The sequence below is a fragment of the Bombina bombina genome, chromosome 2, assembly GCF_027579735.1.
Source record: "Bombina bombina isolate aBomBom1 chromosome 2, aBomBom1.pri, whole genome shotgun sequence".
Classification (NCBI taxonomy): Eukaryota; Metazoa; Chordata; class Amphibia; order Anura; family Bombinatoridae; genus Bombina; species Bombina bombina.
Window position 1 is genome coordinate 1001677520 of NC_069500.1, and position 19100 is coordinate 1001696619.

A 19100-nucleotide genomic window follows, 5' to 3' on the forward strand; every position below is an offset into this window, starting at 1 on the left:
AAAGCCTCCTCCTTTTAAGGCATAGTCACTGTGTATAGTAACGCCTACCCAGCGTCACTTATTCGGATTACAGCGGTAGATGATAACAGCATTGCAAACATGTGCATGAAACATACAGCTGATATTCCAAATATAGACAATAATACAATACTAGTAGTTAATATCAAAGATGTATGTTGCATATAAGTGGTGAATAATTATGCAATGCATTGATACAAAAATAATCTACAAGCATGTAAAATCATCCTTCATCGTACAATATATACAAAATCAGCAATAATAAAATAAAGCAAAGGAGAGCAAAAGTGGAGTGCCAATATATAGAGTACATAAATATAAATTTATTAGGCAATACTACACTCGCTAATTCTACTGTCTAGTATCTATACTCCTGAAGTAAAAGGAATACAGATAAGCCTCAGTTCCAAGACAAATGTACCCCAAGTTATTTCCCTATTCAAGCCATAGGGAGTCATGGAATCCAATTTTTGGATCCATAATGCTTATTTTTCAAATAACAATTTTTTGTCTGTTCCCACCTTTCCTTAAAGGGCCCACACCATCTACAACCTGAAATTTGAGTTGACTTTTAATATGACCCAAAAGTGTAAAGTGATGGGCTACAGGAGCTGAAGGATCAAGTTTACCTATGGCTGTTTTATGTTGTTTGATCCGTTCTTTAATGGGTTTGGTGGTCTCGCCAACATAGGCTAGACCACATGGACATTTAATTACATAGACCACAAAGTGTGATTCACAAGTAAAGTGCCCTGTAATAGACAGACGTTTACCAGATCTAGGATGTGTAATGGTGTCTCCTGATTGAATTGTGTTACACTGTGCACAGTTATTGCACGGAAAAAAGTGCCATTTACAGCTGCACTGTTAGCTACTCTATTCTGTTCAGTTCCCACATCAGCCTTTACTAAGGTATCTCTAAGATTCCGATTCCTTTTGTAGGAGAATAAAGGAAAATCCTTAAAACTGTTTGCTAGAATTTTGTCTTCTGATAACAGAGACCAATGTTTTTTGAATATCCTTTTTAAAGGTGGAATATGATACCCATATATACCACAAAAGGAATCCTGTCTTTAAGTGTCCTCTTAGTGGATTTTTTCTGAGTTAGATTTGCACGGGAAATTAAATCCACTTAAAGTTTGTGGGTTTGTAATAAGTCAGCTGGGTAACCCCTGCTTTCAAATCTGCAAAATAAATCTTGAAATTGTTCATTCAAGCGCGTCTCGTTGTTAACAATCCTCTTAGCCCGTAGAAGTTGGCTGAAAGGAAGGCTCCTAATCATTTGTGGAGGATGAAAGCTAGAAAAAAACAAGAGGTTATTCCTATCTGTATCTTTCCTGAACACATCTGTTGACAAGGAACCATCTCTCAATGAAACAGTAATGTCTAAAAAGTATATGAATCAAAGTTCATGGTAAATTGGAGGTTTGGATCAAATGTATTAAGTTCTTTAAAAAAGTTGAATGCAAGCAATAAGTTGGCAAGCAAGATAAGGCAGTTCATGCAATTATAGCAGTTCATGCAAATGTAGCAGCGTGGTTTGTAAGCTGATAGTTAGAAAGAATACAATGTTATGCCATGCAATCATGCGTGTGTAGCAATATAAATGTTCCATAATGTAATAATGATGAAAGTTCATGCATAGAATATTGCTCAAATCATGAGGATATACTCAATTCTCCTCGTGTGTAACAAGGAAATGTGTAGGATACACCGGCACTCCAGGACCAGGGTCCAACAGTGAATGACGATTGTGTTATCGTAACGCTCTATGAGCGATCTCACCCAATCCATGTAGGGTCAAATGGATTGGGTGAGATCGCTCATAAAGGGGACAGGTAACATAACAATCACACAGCCTTAAAGGACTGACTCATGGTATTCACACACACAATGGTGAGCTTAGGGACAGTCAACACCAGAATTTTTGTTGTTTAAAAAGATACCAACACTGCTATATTAATATACTTTTGACCTTTGTGATTAACTTGTATCTAAGCATCTTCTGACAGCCCCCTGATCACATGACATTTTATTTATCTATTGACTTTCATTATAGCCAATTAGTGCAGTGTCTGCAACAAGCTACGGGCGTGATCACAATATTATCTATTTGGCTAAGATGAACTAGATCTCCTCTGTTGTGAAAAGCAAATAAAAAACAAATTATGCACCCAGATAATTTCCTTCTGTACAGGAAGAGTCCACAGCTGCATTCATTATTGTAGGAAATACAGAACCTGGCCACCAGGAGGCGGCAAAGACACCCCAGTCAAAGGCTTAAAAATCACCCACCACTTCCCTCATCCCCCAGTCATTCTGCCGAGGGAACAAGGAACAGTAGGAGAAATATCAGGGTGAAAAAGGTGCCAGAAGAAACCAATTACATTTAGAACCGCCCATCGGAGAACACGGGCGGGAGCTGTGGACTCTCCCTGAACAGAAGAATAGGAAATGATCTGGTATAATTTATGTTTTCCTTCTTCATACAGGGAGAGTCCACAGCTGCATTCATTACTTGTGGGAAATTATACCCAAGCTACAGAGGACACTAAATGCTAAGGGGAGGTAAAACAGAAGAGGCGGTCCAAATCTGAGGGCACCACAGCCTGCTACAAACCCATTCTCCCGAAGGCTGCTTTAACAGAAGCAAAAAGGAAAAAGAATGCTAGGAGGACCAAGCAGCTGCCTAACAAACAGAACCAAAGAGATCTCATGCCAGAGACCCAAGAAGACGTCACTGCTCTCAAACTGATCCATAAAGCTCTGAGGAGGATAGTGTCCCGCTGACTCCTAGGTCAAGTGAAAAACACATCTCCACTACCAATAAGGAAGTCAACTAAACCTCCAAACCTTTGCACTTCCCAGATACGAATATACAACAGAAAACAAACTGTCTATTCTAATGTAGTTTGGAAGGAATATCAAGGCAAAATTGCCCAAAAAGGAAAGGACCCTTTCCTTTTAGAAAAGGAATATGACATATAAAACTAACAATCTTAGGGAGAAAAAACCTAACAAATCTCGTAACACCGTCCTAATATAAAGGAAATCCCTTTAAGGAGTACATATTGCAAGATTGCAATACAGAAAGTATGGCACGTAGAAAAACAATCTACAGGCGGAATAGATCACTGAAGAAAAACTTCAAAGACCACCTCCTGCGCAGGTACAAAGTAACCCGATGCAAACTCCCTAAAAATAAAGTCCAAACTCCAAGAAGGAGCAGTAGATTTGAACTCAACGGCCTGACCGCAGTCAGCGCCCTTGCAAAAAGAACTGAACTCCTGGAAGTTCAATGAACCTCTGGAACAGGAGAATAAACAGGGTATCTTAGTAACTGCTTGCGAGCCCGCATTCAAGGAGCAAGTAACTGCAGCTGGATTCAATCTGCAACCCTCCGTTAGCTAGGCAGCTAAATTAACCATCAGACTATTAAAGCTAGCTGCCTCAAAAAAGATTGCTTGAACAAGTAGCTAGCTAGGAAGGCCCTTCCCCAAATCATTCTAGAGGAAAATAAGGAAAACTCCTGGAATTAGATAGAGAGCCAAGACGATTTAGCTCCTCCCGACAAAGGGTGGACCTCCACACCTATGATAGATGACAAAGGACCTGCTACGCACTAAAGGAAAGGACCGTAACGTTTCAGAAAGAAAACCCTCTCTTTGCTAAGACCAAGCGACCTCTCGCAAAAAACGCCTCAGAGGAATAAGATCCCATGATGTAAAGGGGTCTTGACCCAGCAGATCCCTGTAATAAGGTAACTTCCATAGTTGCGAAGCCCCTAAACCGCGAAACGAACTCGCAGGCATAAACGGAGCAATCAGTCTCACTGACGCCTGCTCCTGCAAGGATTCGGTCATCCTCGACAAAGAGTGACATGGCCGAAAGGAAGAAGGTTAAAATAGACCGTCCAAGCACCGTTAAGGATCTAATAGCTCTGTTTGAAGATCCCTGCCCATGACCCCTTAAGTGGAAGAAAAGGGATAGGTACGGACGCCCTGAGAATCTCTATCGGCACCCCCATTCAGATACAAACATTCGAAATCCTTCGGATAGACAGGTCCTAGGAATGATTGTAGAGAACATCCGTTCCTGAAGGGCACGATCATAGAGTGGATTGCTGACAATGATCCGTAGTGGGCCTCTGCCCACCACCGAACTCAAGACCCTCCCGACTACGTAGGAGGAAACTCTCTGTCTCAGAAAGAGATCTATCCACTGAGAGGTCCCAACTGGTATGAACCCATCAAACCTAAATTCTCAAAGCAGAATGCTCGGCTGAGAAACCTTAGGAATAATCGTAAGGAAACTCCTGATCCACAGACCCCCATAGGACACACTCTCCCCACTGACAGGGAAGTGACAAAGTCAAAATCGCCCTGGGAGAGAAAGAGAAAAATCCCTCAGGACAGGGAGATCTGGATAGAACACTGGAGATCGACTCCCCCAACTGGTATTCAATGTAAATCTGCTCAGATAGATTAAAAAAACAACGCCATGCTCAAGTCTCTGCCTCGGCTGAATACCTCATCCTCCACCACAGCGCCAACGAAGGCCAGAAGGGGGACTGGAGGGCATAACCCAATGAGATAACTCTAACTTCGCAAGATCTAAGGAAAAAACTTCCTGTCTGTAGAACCAAATCAGCAACCAAGGGACCACCCTGGTGCCTACACCAGAAACTCAGGTCTAGATCCAACTCTTAGGATCGAAAAAAAAGAAAAAATCCCTAAAAGTCTACTAGCAGACAATGGTAAAAACTAGAACCGCCAAGACCCGGGAGCTACTGAAAAATCTGGAAGCAGGATACTGCCACATTAAACCCCAGATTCCCCCCAAAAAACCTAGGATCAGGGCGAGGTTTACTGGAAGATACAGTCCCTTAGAACAGTGATTTTTAACCTTTTTTTTGCCGTGGCACACTTTTTTACATTAAAAAATCCTGTGGCACACCACCATCCCAAAATTTTAAAAAAATCACACATTGTAGCCTAATGCAGCATATATATATATACACATACACACAAACACACACATACTGTATGTATTGTGCTGTTATGCCATGCCTCCTACAAACTACGATACAAATAAAACCTGCTCAACGGAGCGCCCCTGGGGTATGTAAAAACAAATCCTGAGATTATGATAGGCACTAATAGAGTAAGGGTATATGTGAAAAAAATGTAGATAATATCCTAGGCGGCAAGCAAATATTCCCAGTGCGTCTGCACACGCACAAAATAGCAACAGTCCATCCAATGTAGGGAAAAATAAGCGCTCCAAGCCCACAGATATATAAAAGTTCAATTTTATTCCAAACTTGTTAAAATCATACAAGATAGATTAAAAAGTGGTAAGCACAATAGTGCAAAAACAGGTTGTAGAACAGGTGCAAAAAACAGCAAACGTTTCGTGCTCCATGCACTTGGTCACTGCTAATTGATGCACCTGTTCAGAGCTCCATTTATACCAAAATTCTTAAAGTGATATCACAAAATTTCATTAACCTGTACTTTGCCATTTTGTAAAGGAGCCTATGACAAGAAACATTTATTTATTTTTTCCTTTTCTTATACATAAAATGTTGTTATATAAATATGCAGGTTGATTCATGTTGGTTAAGGTGTGACTATGTTTTGTGAAAACAATCTATTATACACTATTATTAAATCATTACTTTTGTAGAAAGAAGCATATACATTGCTCTATGAGTTATTATCTTCAGTGTTAAATATAATCAGAGCCAGGTTTCTATTGGGAATTTGTTTAAACCACTCTAATATAAAAATCCTTAATTTAAACAGTATGAAATCAAATATGCAATAGATGAGCCTATGACAAGAGCCCCCCCCCCAAAAAAAAACCCATCAAAATAAGTGTATGTATAGCAATCTATTTTCTCTCTCATAAAGGAAAAGTTAGGTTAGCAATAATAGTGAGAAAATGTCTCATATCAACATATTTTCTTATTTCTTAATTCTTTTTAGGGGAATGAGCCCATGACAAGAGACATACCTCTAAATTCAAAAATTTCACAAAAACATTAAATGATTTATTAAATTTTCCTATTTCTTAATTCTCTTGTCATGGGCTCATTCCCCTAAAAATGATCCCTACATTGGATGGACTCCTACAAACTACCCCTGCACTGGGAGTAAAAAACAGAATTTATGCTTACCTGATAAATTTCTTTCTCCAACGGTGTGTCCGGTCCACGGCGTCATCCTTACTTGTGGGAATATCTCTTCCCCAACAGGAAATGGCAAAGAGTCCCAGCAAAGCTGGCCATATAGTCCCTCCTAGGCTCCGCCCACCCCAGTCATTCGACCGACGGACAGGAGGAAAAATATAGGAGAAACCATATGGTACCGTAGTGACTGTAGTTAGAGAAAATAATTCATCAGACCTGATTAAAAAACCAGGGCGGGCCGTGGACCGGAGAAAGAAATTTATCAGGTAAGCACAAATTCTGTTTTCTCCAACATTGGTGTGTCCGGTCCACGGCGTCATCCTTACTTGTGGGAACCAATACCAAAGCTTTAGGACACGGATGAAGGGAGGGAGAAAATCAGGTTACCTAAACGGAAGGCACCACGGCTTGCAAAACCTTTCTCCCAAAAATAGCCTCCGAAGAAGCAAAAGTATCAAATTTGTAAAATTTGGCAAAAGTGTGCAGTGAAGACCAAGTCGCTGCCTTACATATCTGGTCAACAGAAGCCTCGTTCTTGAAGGCCCATGTGGAAGCCACAGCCCTAGTGGAGTGAGCTGTGATTCTTTCAGGAGGCTGCCGTCCGGCAGTCTCATAAGCCAATCGGATGATGCTTTTAAGCCAAAAGGAAAGAGAGGTAGAAGTCGCTTTTTGACCTCTCCTTTTACCAGAATAGACAACAAACAAAGAAGATGTTTGTCTGAAATCTTTTGTAGCCTCTAAATAGAATTTTAGAGCACGGACTACGTCCAAATTGTGTAACAAACGTTCCTTCTTTGAAACTGGATTCGGACATAAAGAAGGTACAACTATCTCCTGGTTAATATTCTTGTTAGAAACAACCTTTGGAAGAAAACCAGGCTTAGTACGCAAAACCACCTTATCTGCATGGAACACCAGATAGGGCGGAGAACACTGCAGAGCAGATAACTCTGAAACTCTTCTAGCAGAAGAAATAGCAACCCAAAACAAAACTTTCCAAGATAGTAACTTAATATCTATGGAATGTAAGGGTTCAAACGGAACCCCTTGAAGAACTGAAAGAACTAGATTTAGACTCCAGGGAGGAGTCAAAGGTCTGTAAACAGGCTTGATCCTAACCAGAGCCTGAACAAATGCTTGAACATCTGGCACAGCTGCCAGTCTTTTGTGTAGTAAGACAGATAAAGCAGAGATCTGTCCCTTTAGAGAACTTGCAGATAATCCTTTCTCCAAACCTTCTTGTAGAAAGGAGAGAATCTTAGGAATTTTTATCTTATTCCATGGGAATCCTTTGGATTCACACCAACAGATATATCTTTTCCATATTTTATGGTAAATCTTTCTAGTTACCGGTTTTCTGGCCTGAACCAGAGTATCTATCACAGAATCTGAAAACCCACGCTTTGATAGAATCAAGCGTTCAATCTCCAAGCCGTCAGCTGGAGAGAGACCAGATTTGGATGTTCGAATGGACCCTGAACAAGAAGGTCCTGTCTCAAAGGTAGCTTCCATGGTGGAACCGATGACATATTCACCAGGTCTGCATACCAAGTCCTGCGTGGCCACGCAGGAGCTATCAAGATCACCGAGGCCCTCTCCTGTTTGATCCTGGCTACCAGCCTGGGAATGAGAGGAAACGGTGGAAATACATAAGCTAGGTTGAAGGTCCAAGGTGCTACTAGTGCATCTACTAGAGTCGCCTTGGGATCCCTGGATCTGGACCCGTAGCAAGGAACCTTGAAGTTCTGACGAGACGCCATCAGATCCATGTCTGGAATGCCCCATAATTGAGTTAGTTGGGCAAAGATCTCCGGGTGGAGTTCCCACTCCCCCGGATGGAATGTCTGACGACTCAGATAATCCGCTTCCCAGTTTTCCACACCTGGGATGTGGATCGCAGATAGGTGGCAGGAGTGATCCTCCGCCCATTGAATTATTTTGGTCACTTCTTTCATCGCCAGGGAACTCCTTGTTCCCCCCTGATGATTGATATACGCAACGGTCGTCATGTTGTCTGATTGGAATCTTATGAATCTGGCCTTTGCTAGATGAGGCCAAGCCCTGAGAGCATTGAAGATCGCTCTTAGTTCCAGAATGTTTATCGGGAGAAGAGACTCTTCCCGAGACCATAGACCCTGAGCTTTCAGAGATTCCCAGACCGCGCCCCAGCCCACTAGACTGGCGTCGGTCGTGACAATGACCCACTCTGGTCTGCGGAAGCTCATTCCCTGGGATAGATGGTCCAGGGTCAGCCACCAACGGAGTGAATCTCTGGTCTTCTGATCTACTTGAATCATTGGAGACAAGTCTGTATAGTCCCCATTCCACTGTTTGAGCATGCACAGTTGTAATGGTCTTAGATGAATTTGTGCAAAAGGAACTATGTCCATTGCTGCAACCATCAACCCTACTACTTCCATGCACTGCGCTATGGAAGGACGTGGAACAGAATGAAGAACTTGACAAGTGCTTAGAAGTTTTGACTTTCTGACCTCTGTCAGAAAAATCCTCATTTCTAAGGAATCTATTATTGTTCCCAAGAAGGGAACTCTTGTTGACGGAGACAGAGAACTTTTTTCTATGTTCACCTTCCATCCGTGTGATCTGAGAAAGGCCAGAACGATGTCTGTATGAGCCTTTGCTTTTGACAGGGACGACGCTTGTATTAGAATGTCGTCCAAGTAAGGTACTACTGCAATGCCCCTCGGTCTTAGAACCGCTAGAAGGGACCCTAGTACCTTTGTGAAAATCCTTGGAGCAGTGGCTAACCCGAATGGGAGGGCCACAAACTGGTAATGTTTGTCCAGAAAGGCGAACCTTAGGAACTGATGATGTTCTTTGTGGATAGGAATATGTAGGTACGCATCCTTTAGATCCACGGTAGTCATAAATTGACCTTCCTGGATAGTGGGTAGAATCGTTCGAATGGTTTCCATCTTGAACGATGGTACCCTGAGAAATTTGTTTAGGATCTTCAAGTCCAAAATTGGTCTGAAAGTTCCCTCTTTTTTGGGAACTACGAACAGATTTGAATAAAATCCCATTCCTTGTTCCTTTATTGGAACTGGGTGTATCACTCCCATCTTTAACAGGTCTTCTACTCAATGTAAGAACGCCTGTCTCTTTATTTGGTTTAAGGATAAGTGAGACATGTGGAACCTTCCCCTTGGGGGTAGTTCCCTGAATTCCAGAAGATAACCCTGATAAACTATTTCTAGTGCCCAGGGATCCTGAACATCTCTTGCCCAAGCCTGAGCAAAGAGAGAGAGTCTGCCCCCTACTAGATCCGGTCCCGGATCGGGGGCTACTCCTTCATGCTGTTTTGTTAGCAGCAGCAGGCTTCTTGGCCTGCTTACCCTTGTTCCAGCCTTGCATCGGTTTCCAGGCTGGTTTGGGTTGTGAGGCATTACCCTCTTGCTTAGAGGATGCAGAATTAGAGGCCGGTCCGTTCCTGAAATTGCGAAAGGAACGAAAATTAGACTTATTCTTGGCCTTGAAAGGCCTATCTTGTGGAAGGGCGTGGCCCTTTCCCCCAGTGATGTCTGAGATAATCTCTTTCAATTCTGGTCCAAATAGAGTTTTACCTTTGAAAGGGATGTTAAGCAATTTTGTCTTGGATGACACATCCGCTGACCAAGACTTTAGCCAAAGCGCTCTGCGCGCCACAATTGCAAACCCTGAATTTTTCGCCGCTAATCTAGCTAATTGCAAAGCGGCATCTAAAATAAAAGAGTTAGCCAACTTAAGTGCGTGAACTCTGTCCATAACCTCCTCATATGGAGTCTCTCTACTGAGCGACTTTTCTAGTTCCTCGAACCAGAACCACGCTGCTGTAGTGACAGGAACAATGCACGAAATGGGTTGTAGAAGGTAACCTTGCTGTACAAAAATCTTTTTAAGCAAACCCTCCAATTTTTTATCCATAGGATCTTTGAAAGCACAACTATCCTCGATAGGAATAGTAGTACGCTTGTTTAGAGTAGAAACTGCCCCCTCGACCTTAGGGACTGTCTGCCATAAGTCCTTTCTGGGGTCGACCATAGGAAATAATTTCTTAAATATAGGGGGGGGGAACAAAAGGTATGCCGGGCTTTTCCCACTCCTTATTCACTATGTCCGCCACCCGTTTGGGTATAGGAAAAGCGTCGGGGTGCACCGGAACCTCTAGGAACTTGTCCATCTTGCATAATTTCTCTGGAATGACCAAGTTGTCACAATCATCCAGAGTAGATAACACCTCCTTAAGCAGTGCGCGGAGATGTTCTAATTTAAATTTAAATGTCACAACATCAGGTTCAGCTTGTTGAGAAAATTTTCCTGAATCTGAAATTTCCCCATCTGACAAAACCTCCCTCATGGCCCCTTCAGATTGGTGTGAGGGTATGACAGAACAATTATCATCAGCTCCCTCCTGCTCTTCAGTGTTTAAAACAGAGCAATCGCGCTTTCTCTGATATGTAGGCATTTTGGATAAAATATTTGCTATGGAGGTATCCATTACAGCCGTCAATTGTTGCATGGTATTAAGCATTGGCGCGCTAGATGTGCTAGGGGCCTCCTGCGTGGGCAAAACTGGTGTAGACACAGTAGGAGATGATGTAGTATCATGTTTACTCCCCTCATCTGAGGATCATCTTGGGCAATTTCATTATCTGTGGCAGTACTGTCCTTACTTTGTTTGGACACTATGGCACAATTATCACACAAATTTAAATGGGGAGACACATTGGCTTTCATACATATAGAACATAGCTTATCCGAAGGCACAGACATGTTAAACAGGCTTAAACTTGTCAATAAAGCACAAAAAAACGTTTTAAAACAAAACCGTTACTGTCTCTTTAAATTTTAAACAGAAAACACTTTATTACTGAATATGTGAAAAAGTATGAAGGAATTGTTCAAAAATTACCAAAATTTCACCACAGTGTCTTAAAGCATTAAGAGTATTGCACACCAATTTTCAGAGCTTTAACCCTTAAAATAACGGAACCGGAGCCGTTTACAAATTTAACCCCTATACAGTCCCAGCTATAGCCTTTGCTGTGACCTAACCAAGCCCAGAGGGGAATACGATACCAAGTGACGCCTTCTAGAAACTTTTCCAGCTACTTTCAGATCCTCACACATGCATCTGCATGTCTTGCTCTCAAAAAACAACTGCGCAGTAATGGCGCGAAAATGAGGTTCAGCCTACAACTGGGAAGGCCCTCCCTGACTGGAAAAGGTGTCTAACATAGTGCCTGCCGTTAAAAAACGTTCCCCAAGTTTATAAATGTGAATTATCAGCATAAACATGTATAAAATGCCCAAATAAAGCAATCGATTTAGCCCATAAAAGTGTCTACCAGTTTCATAGCCCATATTAAGCCCTTTATTCTGTTTGCTTGACTAAGAAAATGGCTTACCGGTCCCCATGAGGGGAAATGACAGCCTTCCAGCATTACATGGTCTTGTTAGAAATATGGCTAGTCATACCTTAAGCAGAAAAGTCTGCTAACTGTTTTCCCCAACTGAAGTTACTTCATCTCAACAGTCCTATGTGGAAACAGCAATCGATTTTAGTTACTGTCTGCTAAAATCATCTTCCTCTCACAAACAGAAATCTTCATCCTTTTCTGTTTCAGAGTAAATAGTACATACCAGCACTATTTTAAAAAAACAAACACTTGATAGAAGAATAAAAAACTACATTTAAACACCAAAAAACTCTTAACCATCTCCGTGGAGATGTTGCCTGTGCAACGGCAAAGAGAATGACTGGGGTGGGCGGAGCCTAGGAGGGACTATATGGCCAGCTTTGCTGGGACTCTTTGCCATTTCCTGTTGGGGAAGAGATATTCCCACAAGTAAGGATGACGCCGTGGACCGGACACACCAATGTTGGAGAAAACAAGCAAAGTTTAAAAAATATGTCACACTGTTGTCAGTCTGCCGTGGCACACCTGAGGATCTCTCACGGCACACTAGTGTGCCACGGCACACTGGTTGAAAAACACTGCCTTAGAACCGGATTTGCTCAAAAGGACGAACAGTAAAGATATCCTTCTTTCTGAACAAACGTAGAGAAAACCTATTTATCTCCCTCAAAAAGGAGATCTAATAAGCTTTGCTTCAGAATCATAAAACCCAATAGAACGGGCGGTCCCTCCCCCACTGGCCCATGAACCAACATATATACAATACAATATTCCCACTGTGCGATAGGTACCGGGACAATGACTCTACGAAAAAAACTTTCCTCTCTCTACCGAAAGACAAAACAAAGAGAGTAAAAACTTGCCCAGAGAAAACAGAATGTGAAGCCTAGCTCCGACCTCTAGGACCCCTGGATCCAATATGATCCAACAACCAGCACCCATCCAAGATAGTACCTAAAACAGGCCCTGCCTGTCATCTAGGATTGATGGACCTGCTCTGCCTGGACCGGAAGCTAGAAATAACTCCTTCTCTTGTGTAGAAAGAAAGAGCAGACTTAACCAGTACCCAAAACAGGTCCTGCCTGTCATCTAGGATACAACATATTTGCCAGACTACTCAAGGGCGAAAACATAAAACTCAAAATTTCCAGTAATGCTAGAAAAACTGAGCACAATCCAAATAAAGAATTATAAGCTCCGAGGCTTAAACTTTGTCTCAAAGTTATCAGGGGAACCATCACCCCGAGCAGAGACCTATAAGCTTCCACCGGAAATCACCAACAATTGCGACCATTAAAGTCAATAGTACCAAAAAAACCATGTGACAAAACGTCCTCCTAAGAAGAGTTTCTGCAACAACCCAAAGCTCTAAAAACAAAAAACTATCCGAAACGGAATAGCAAAAGAAATAGGCAAGCGCACAAAAGAGAAAGCCAAAGGAGTGTGCAAACAAAAACAGGTCCAGCCTTTCCTACGACACAAACCCCCCATAGAGCTCGGAACTGCTCTCTACTCGTCTAATCAAGATTGCTATCTGATTTAGAGGGCTGAGATGCAACTGACGGATCAGTACTGGGAACCTCTAACATCGCCAAAACCTCTCTCAGAAGAAAACGCAGGCGTGCCAAACTAAATCTAAATGCTAAATCCTCCTCAGTCGGAGGAATCAAGTCAGCAGACTCTGACCCTGGAGGTTCTACCTCTGAAGCCTCAGAGGGAACCGCATCTCCAGATAACTGATCTGATACAATCGTCATTTTACATGACGGTCCCTGGGCAGGAGTGCATGGATTATCCCTTTGCTTGCACGTAGCAGGAAGAGGCAAAATCACTAAGGCCGTAGATATGGCCATGCGAAACTGCACAGTAACCTCTGGTGGAAAAAAGACCCCTTCAGGCGAAGGAGCCGAGCAGCGGTACTTGGGGAAACTGCATGTGTAGGAACAGAAGATTCTAGGGACACACCTCATGGGACGAGGAATCCTCAGAGGCGGATGGCTCAGAGGTCTCTAACATCAACATTGGTTGATGAGAACACCCTATAGCAGCATACGGAACATAATTGAGAGGGCTGGGCTACCTGGGCCTCCTCACAAGATACACAGGTATCAAAATCTGAATCAGAGGGATCCCCCTCTAAAAAAATCAGAATCCTCCATAACTCGTCTAAATTAAATTATAGAAAGAACTGGCACCTTATACCCCCAATAGCTGGGGAACTCACCACCTCCTTATGAACCAGACAAGTAGAGAAGTTGGCTCCTCTCTGCCGAAACTCGGTCAGGAAACAGAAATGGAAAAAAGCGTGACCACTCCTGGTCACATGGTGCCTCATGCAGGACCGCACCTGCTAAGGAAAAGCGCGCCAGCTTAATAAAACTGTGCAGCTCTCAAAATGAAAAATAGCCTGTACGTTCCGTATCAGCCTATGATCCCAAACGTCTCTTACACATAAGCAGCCAAAATCACATAACAAATATGATTACAAAAACCCCACTGTTCAATATTCCCCCTCAGAAGATATTGACCCTTAATTCCATAAAGATAAAGGAGTCCCACTGTGACCCTGTCTTCTATCTAACATGTGTGTAAAAATGAAACGATCTTAACGGAATCAATGCCGTGGAACAGTAACATGGTCCTTCAAGTTTGACAGATTGTAGCAGCACTTCTGACATGGACTTGAGTGAAGAAAGTAGGCATTGAAACTCGTAATCGCTGATTGCTTAAGAAGCTGTTAATATGAGTCTGGATGGTTTAGCAGAAAGACTCTCCCTGCATCTCCAGACTCTAACTTTCATCAATGCTCTCACTGAGAGGCTGACAAGACTACTTAAAACTCCAGTCCCATCTCGAAGGGCAGATACCCTTCCTAAGGAACTACTCCGAAATCTTCTGACACTTCTCACCCAACCTCCTGTGACGAAAGGCAAAGAATGACTGGGGGATGAGGGAAGTGGGGGAGGTATTTAAGACTTTGGCTGGAGTGTCTTTGCCTCCTCCTGGTGGCCAGGTTCTGTATTTCCCACAAGTAATGAATGCAGCTGTGGACTCTCCCTGTATTAAGAAGTAAAAGAATGAGATAAGCAACCCTTTAAGGGCTTAGAAATTATCATATGAACCTTCCTAGGTATAGCTTTCAACTAAGTATACCAAAAGAACAAAGCAAAATTGGTGATACAAGTAAATTGAAAGGTTTTTAAAATGACATTCCCTATTTGAAACATGAAAAGTTTTTATGGACTTGACTGTCGCTTTAATGCAAGTTAAATGTTAACTTTAGTAACAATAAGTGCTCAATATGATCATAGTAGAAAAGGTTAAATTCAAAATTCAGACAAGTCCCATTATGCCTATGTACATAACACAGACTAAAATTAAAACCTATTTGCCCAGTATAAAATGACACCAGCACATCAGTTTACAACGTGGGAATGCCATTGCTTTCTAATAAGTATGACTAATTTTGCAATGGGATTAAAAACAAGATTCAAAGTACATGCACAAGCTTTTTGGTGCAGGGAAAATGCTATTTTTTTATTTTGCTATAGCATTACGATTGTAGTACAACCGATGCAATAGATTTTGTAAGATATCTGAATATATTTCTAACACTAAGATCACTTCTAGTTTTTTTTTTTTTAGGTTTTAGGAAAGAAAAAAAAAATACCTAAGGGCAGCGTGAAGGTGTACTGCTAATGAAACCAGCAAGTTAGGCTGAGATATTGGTAGATACAACATGCACAATTTAAATTTTTTCCAATATAAAACTCGATGAAACACTACAAGTTAGATATTAGATCCGGAACGGACATACGTTTTTGATCAAATGTTCTGCAATCGATGTACCAATATGACAAATGAAAGTGGATTTTCATTGTCTATAGCGTTAATTATTTTGTACCCACACTAGAGTTCGGGCACTGCTATGGCCTCCTTAACTAAAGAGGTTTATAAATGACAAAGCAAATGAATTCACTGTATTAAAAGTAAGAAGTTAAATTAATTTGCCCATAGACATACTTCCATATATCAGGAAACAGAGCTAACTCATTTGAGTGTTTCTCAAAAATAGGCTATAGCCTTTTAGTGGAATCAGTTTTACAATTAAAAAAATATCAAACTGCATAATTATTGAAAAATATTAGTAAAACACTTACATTCTCAGCAGATGTGGCATTATTGGTAGCGTGGCCACAGTAAAATGCTCCTGTATGTTTTTCACACATGTAAGCTCTGTACTTGCATTGCAAACTAACAATGCATGGACAATCACTGCAGAGAAGAAATATATTAAGTAGAGATAAAATGCACTTTGTCACTTCAGTGAAGACATAATTATTTGCTGACGTAAAAGATACAAAGATTTGTGGCATTAATGTTATTTAAACAGTTCAGAATGCATAGCAAATGACAATTATATTTTAAACACAGTTTATCATATTTGCATACTTTAATTATAAAACAGATGTACAGTAATTAATTTTTGCTCACCAAGCTATTACGGAATGCATATTATGGGTTGTGGATTGGATTTGTAATTGGGAGTTTATTAATGGTTGAACACTGAAACAGACCACACTGTGCTAGACATATATTGGAGTATGATTTCAGTAACTGAATAGGATATTTAACATAATCTACTATGTGATCCATTTGTTACCTCTCATATTTCTCAATACCTGGTATTTTATCTGTTATTTATAGGGGTAATAACTGATTATTACAACATGATATTATTAACATGGCACATGTTGATGGAATTACATTAAAGGGCCATGATACCCACATTTTGAAACACTTGAAATTGATGCTGCATAGCTGTAAAAAGCAGACTAAGAAATATCACCTGAACATCTCTATGTAAAAAAGAAAGATATTTTACCTCAATTTTTTTCTTTTGTGATTCAGATAGAGCATAAACTTTTAAGCAACTTTCTAATTTACTCCTATTATCAAATGTTCTTTATTGTCTTGGTATCTTTATTTGAAATGCAAGAATGTAAGATTAGATGCCGGCCCATTTTTGGTGAACAACCTAGGTTGTCCTTGCTGATCGGTGGATAAATTCACCCACCAATCACAAACTGCTGTCCAGAGTACTGAACCAATAAAAAACATAATTTATGTAAGAACTTACCTTATAAATTCATTTCTTTCATATTGGCAAGAGTCCATGAGCTAGTGACATATGGGATATACATTCCTACCAGGAGGGGCAAAGTTTCCCAAACCTCAAAATGCCTATAAATACACCGCCCACCACACCCACAATTCAGTTTAACGAATAGCCAAGAAGTGGGGTGATAAGAAAGGAGCGAAAGCATCAACAAGGAATTGGAATAATTGTGCTTTATACAAAAGAATCATAACCACCACAAAAAGGCTGGGCCTCATGGACTCTTGCCAATATGAAAGAAATTAATTTATCAGGTAATTTCTTACATAAATTATGTTTTCTTTCATGTAATTGGCAAGAGTCCATGAGCTAGTGACGTATGGGATATCAAATACCCAAGATGTGGAACTCCACGCAAGAGTCACTAGAGAGGGAGGGATAAAAATAAAGACAGCCAATTCCGCTGAAAAAATAATCCACAACCCAAATCAAAAGTTTTAATCATATAATGAAAAAAAACTGAAAATATAAGCAGAAGAATCAAACTGAAACAGCTGCCTGAAGTATTTTTCTACCAAAAACTGCTTCTGAAGAAGAGAAAACATCAAAAATGGTAGAATTTAGGAAAAAGTAAGCAAAGAAGACCAAGTTGCTGCTTTGCAAATCTGATCAACAGAAGCTTCATTCTTAAAAGCCCAGGAAGTAGAAACTGACCTAGTAGAATGAGCCGTAATCCTCTGAGGCGGGGATTTACCCGACTCTAAATAAGCATGATGAATCAAAAGCTATAACGAAGAAGCCAAAGAAATGGCAGAAGCCTTCTGACCTTTCCTAGAACCAGAAAAGATAACAAATAGACTAGAAGTCTTTCTGAAATCTTAAGTAGCTTCAACATAATATTTTAAAGCTCTTACCACATCCAAAGAATGTAAAGATCTTTCCAAAGAATTCTTTGGATTAGGACACAACGAAGGGACAACAATTCCTCTACTAATGTTGTTGGAATTCACAACTTTAGGTAAAAATTTAAAAGAAGTCCGCAAAACCACCTTATCCTGATGAAAAATCAGAAAAGGAGATTCACAAGAAAGAGCAGATAATTCAGAAACTCTTCTAGCAGAAGAGATGGCCAAAAGTAACAATACTTTCCAAGAAAGTAATTTAATGTCCAGAGAATGCATAGGTTCAAACGGAGGAGCCTGTAAAGCTCTCAAAACCAAATTAAGACTCCAAGGAGGAGAAATTGACTTAATGACAGGCTTGATACGAACCAAAGCCTGTACAAAACAACGAATGTCAGGAAGATTAGCAATTTTTCTGTGAAAGGAACTTGTAGACAAACCCTTATCCAAACCATCCTGAAGAAACTGTAAAATTCTAGGAATTCTAAAAGAATGTCAAGAAAATTTATGAGAAGAACACCATGAAATGTAAGTCTTCCAAACTCGGTAGTAAATCTTTCTAGACACAGATTTGCGAGCCTGCAACATAGTATTAATCACTGAGTCAGAGAAACCTCTGTGACTAAGCACTAAGCGTTCAATCTCCATACCTTCAAGTTTAATGATTTGAGATCCTGATGGAAAAATGGACCTTGAGATAGAAGGTCTAGAATCAACTTAACAATGCTAAACAAATCATAATCTTATACTTGTTGCGCTAAAGTATCCAACCAAAAAGTTGAAGCAGTTGCAACATCAGCCAAATAAATTGCAGGCCTAAGAAAAGGACCTGAAAATAAAATAATTTTCCTTAGATAAGATACAAGTTTCCCATCTGAAGGAATAAATAAATACTATTTCCATAGGAATAGTAGTATGTTTAGCAAGAGTAGAGATAGCCCCATTAACTTTGGGGATCTTTCCCCAGAACTCCAAACTAACTGCTGGCAAAGGATACAATTTAAAAACCTTAAAGAAGGAATAAAAGAAGTCCCAGGCCTATTCCATTCCCTAGTATCAGGAACTGGAAAAAACCCTCTGAAGAAACCACAGGAGGTTAATAAGCAGAATTTAAATGTTAGCTAGTCTTAAAATCAAAAAGGACTAGTCTCCTCAATATCCAATATAATCAACACCTTTTCAACAAAGAACGAATGTACTCTATTTAAAAGTAAAAAAGTAGATTTGTTAGTGTCAATATCTGATGAAAGATATTCTGAATGAGATAAAACATCATCAGAGAAGGATAATTCAGTATGTTGTCGGTCATTTGAAAATTCATCAACTAAATGAGAAGTTTAAAAAAGACCTTTACATTTTATTAGAAGGCGGGATGGCAGACAAAGCCTTTAGAATAGAATCAGAAAAATATTCTTATAAATTCCTAGGTATATTTCGTACATTAGATG

At 40.5% G+C, this 19100-nt stretch overlaps 1 protein-coding gene across 1 annotated transcript in view; it reads right to left on the minus strand.

Moving 5' to 3' along the window:
- ZGRF1 (zinc finger GRF-type containing 1) overlaps nucleotides 1-19100 on the minus strand; it is a 329862-nt gene that overhangs the window by 201636 nt on the left and 109126 nt on the right. Inside the window, exon 16 of the mRNA XM_053700189.1 lies at nucleotides 15792-15906. Coding sequence (XP_053556164.1) covers nucleotides 15792-15906 — 115 coding nt within the window. The remainder of the gene's footprint in view (nucleotides 1-15791; nucleotides 15907-19100) is intronic.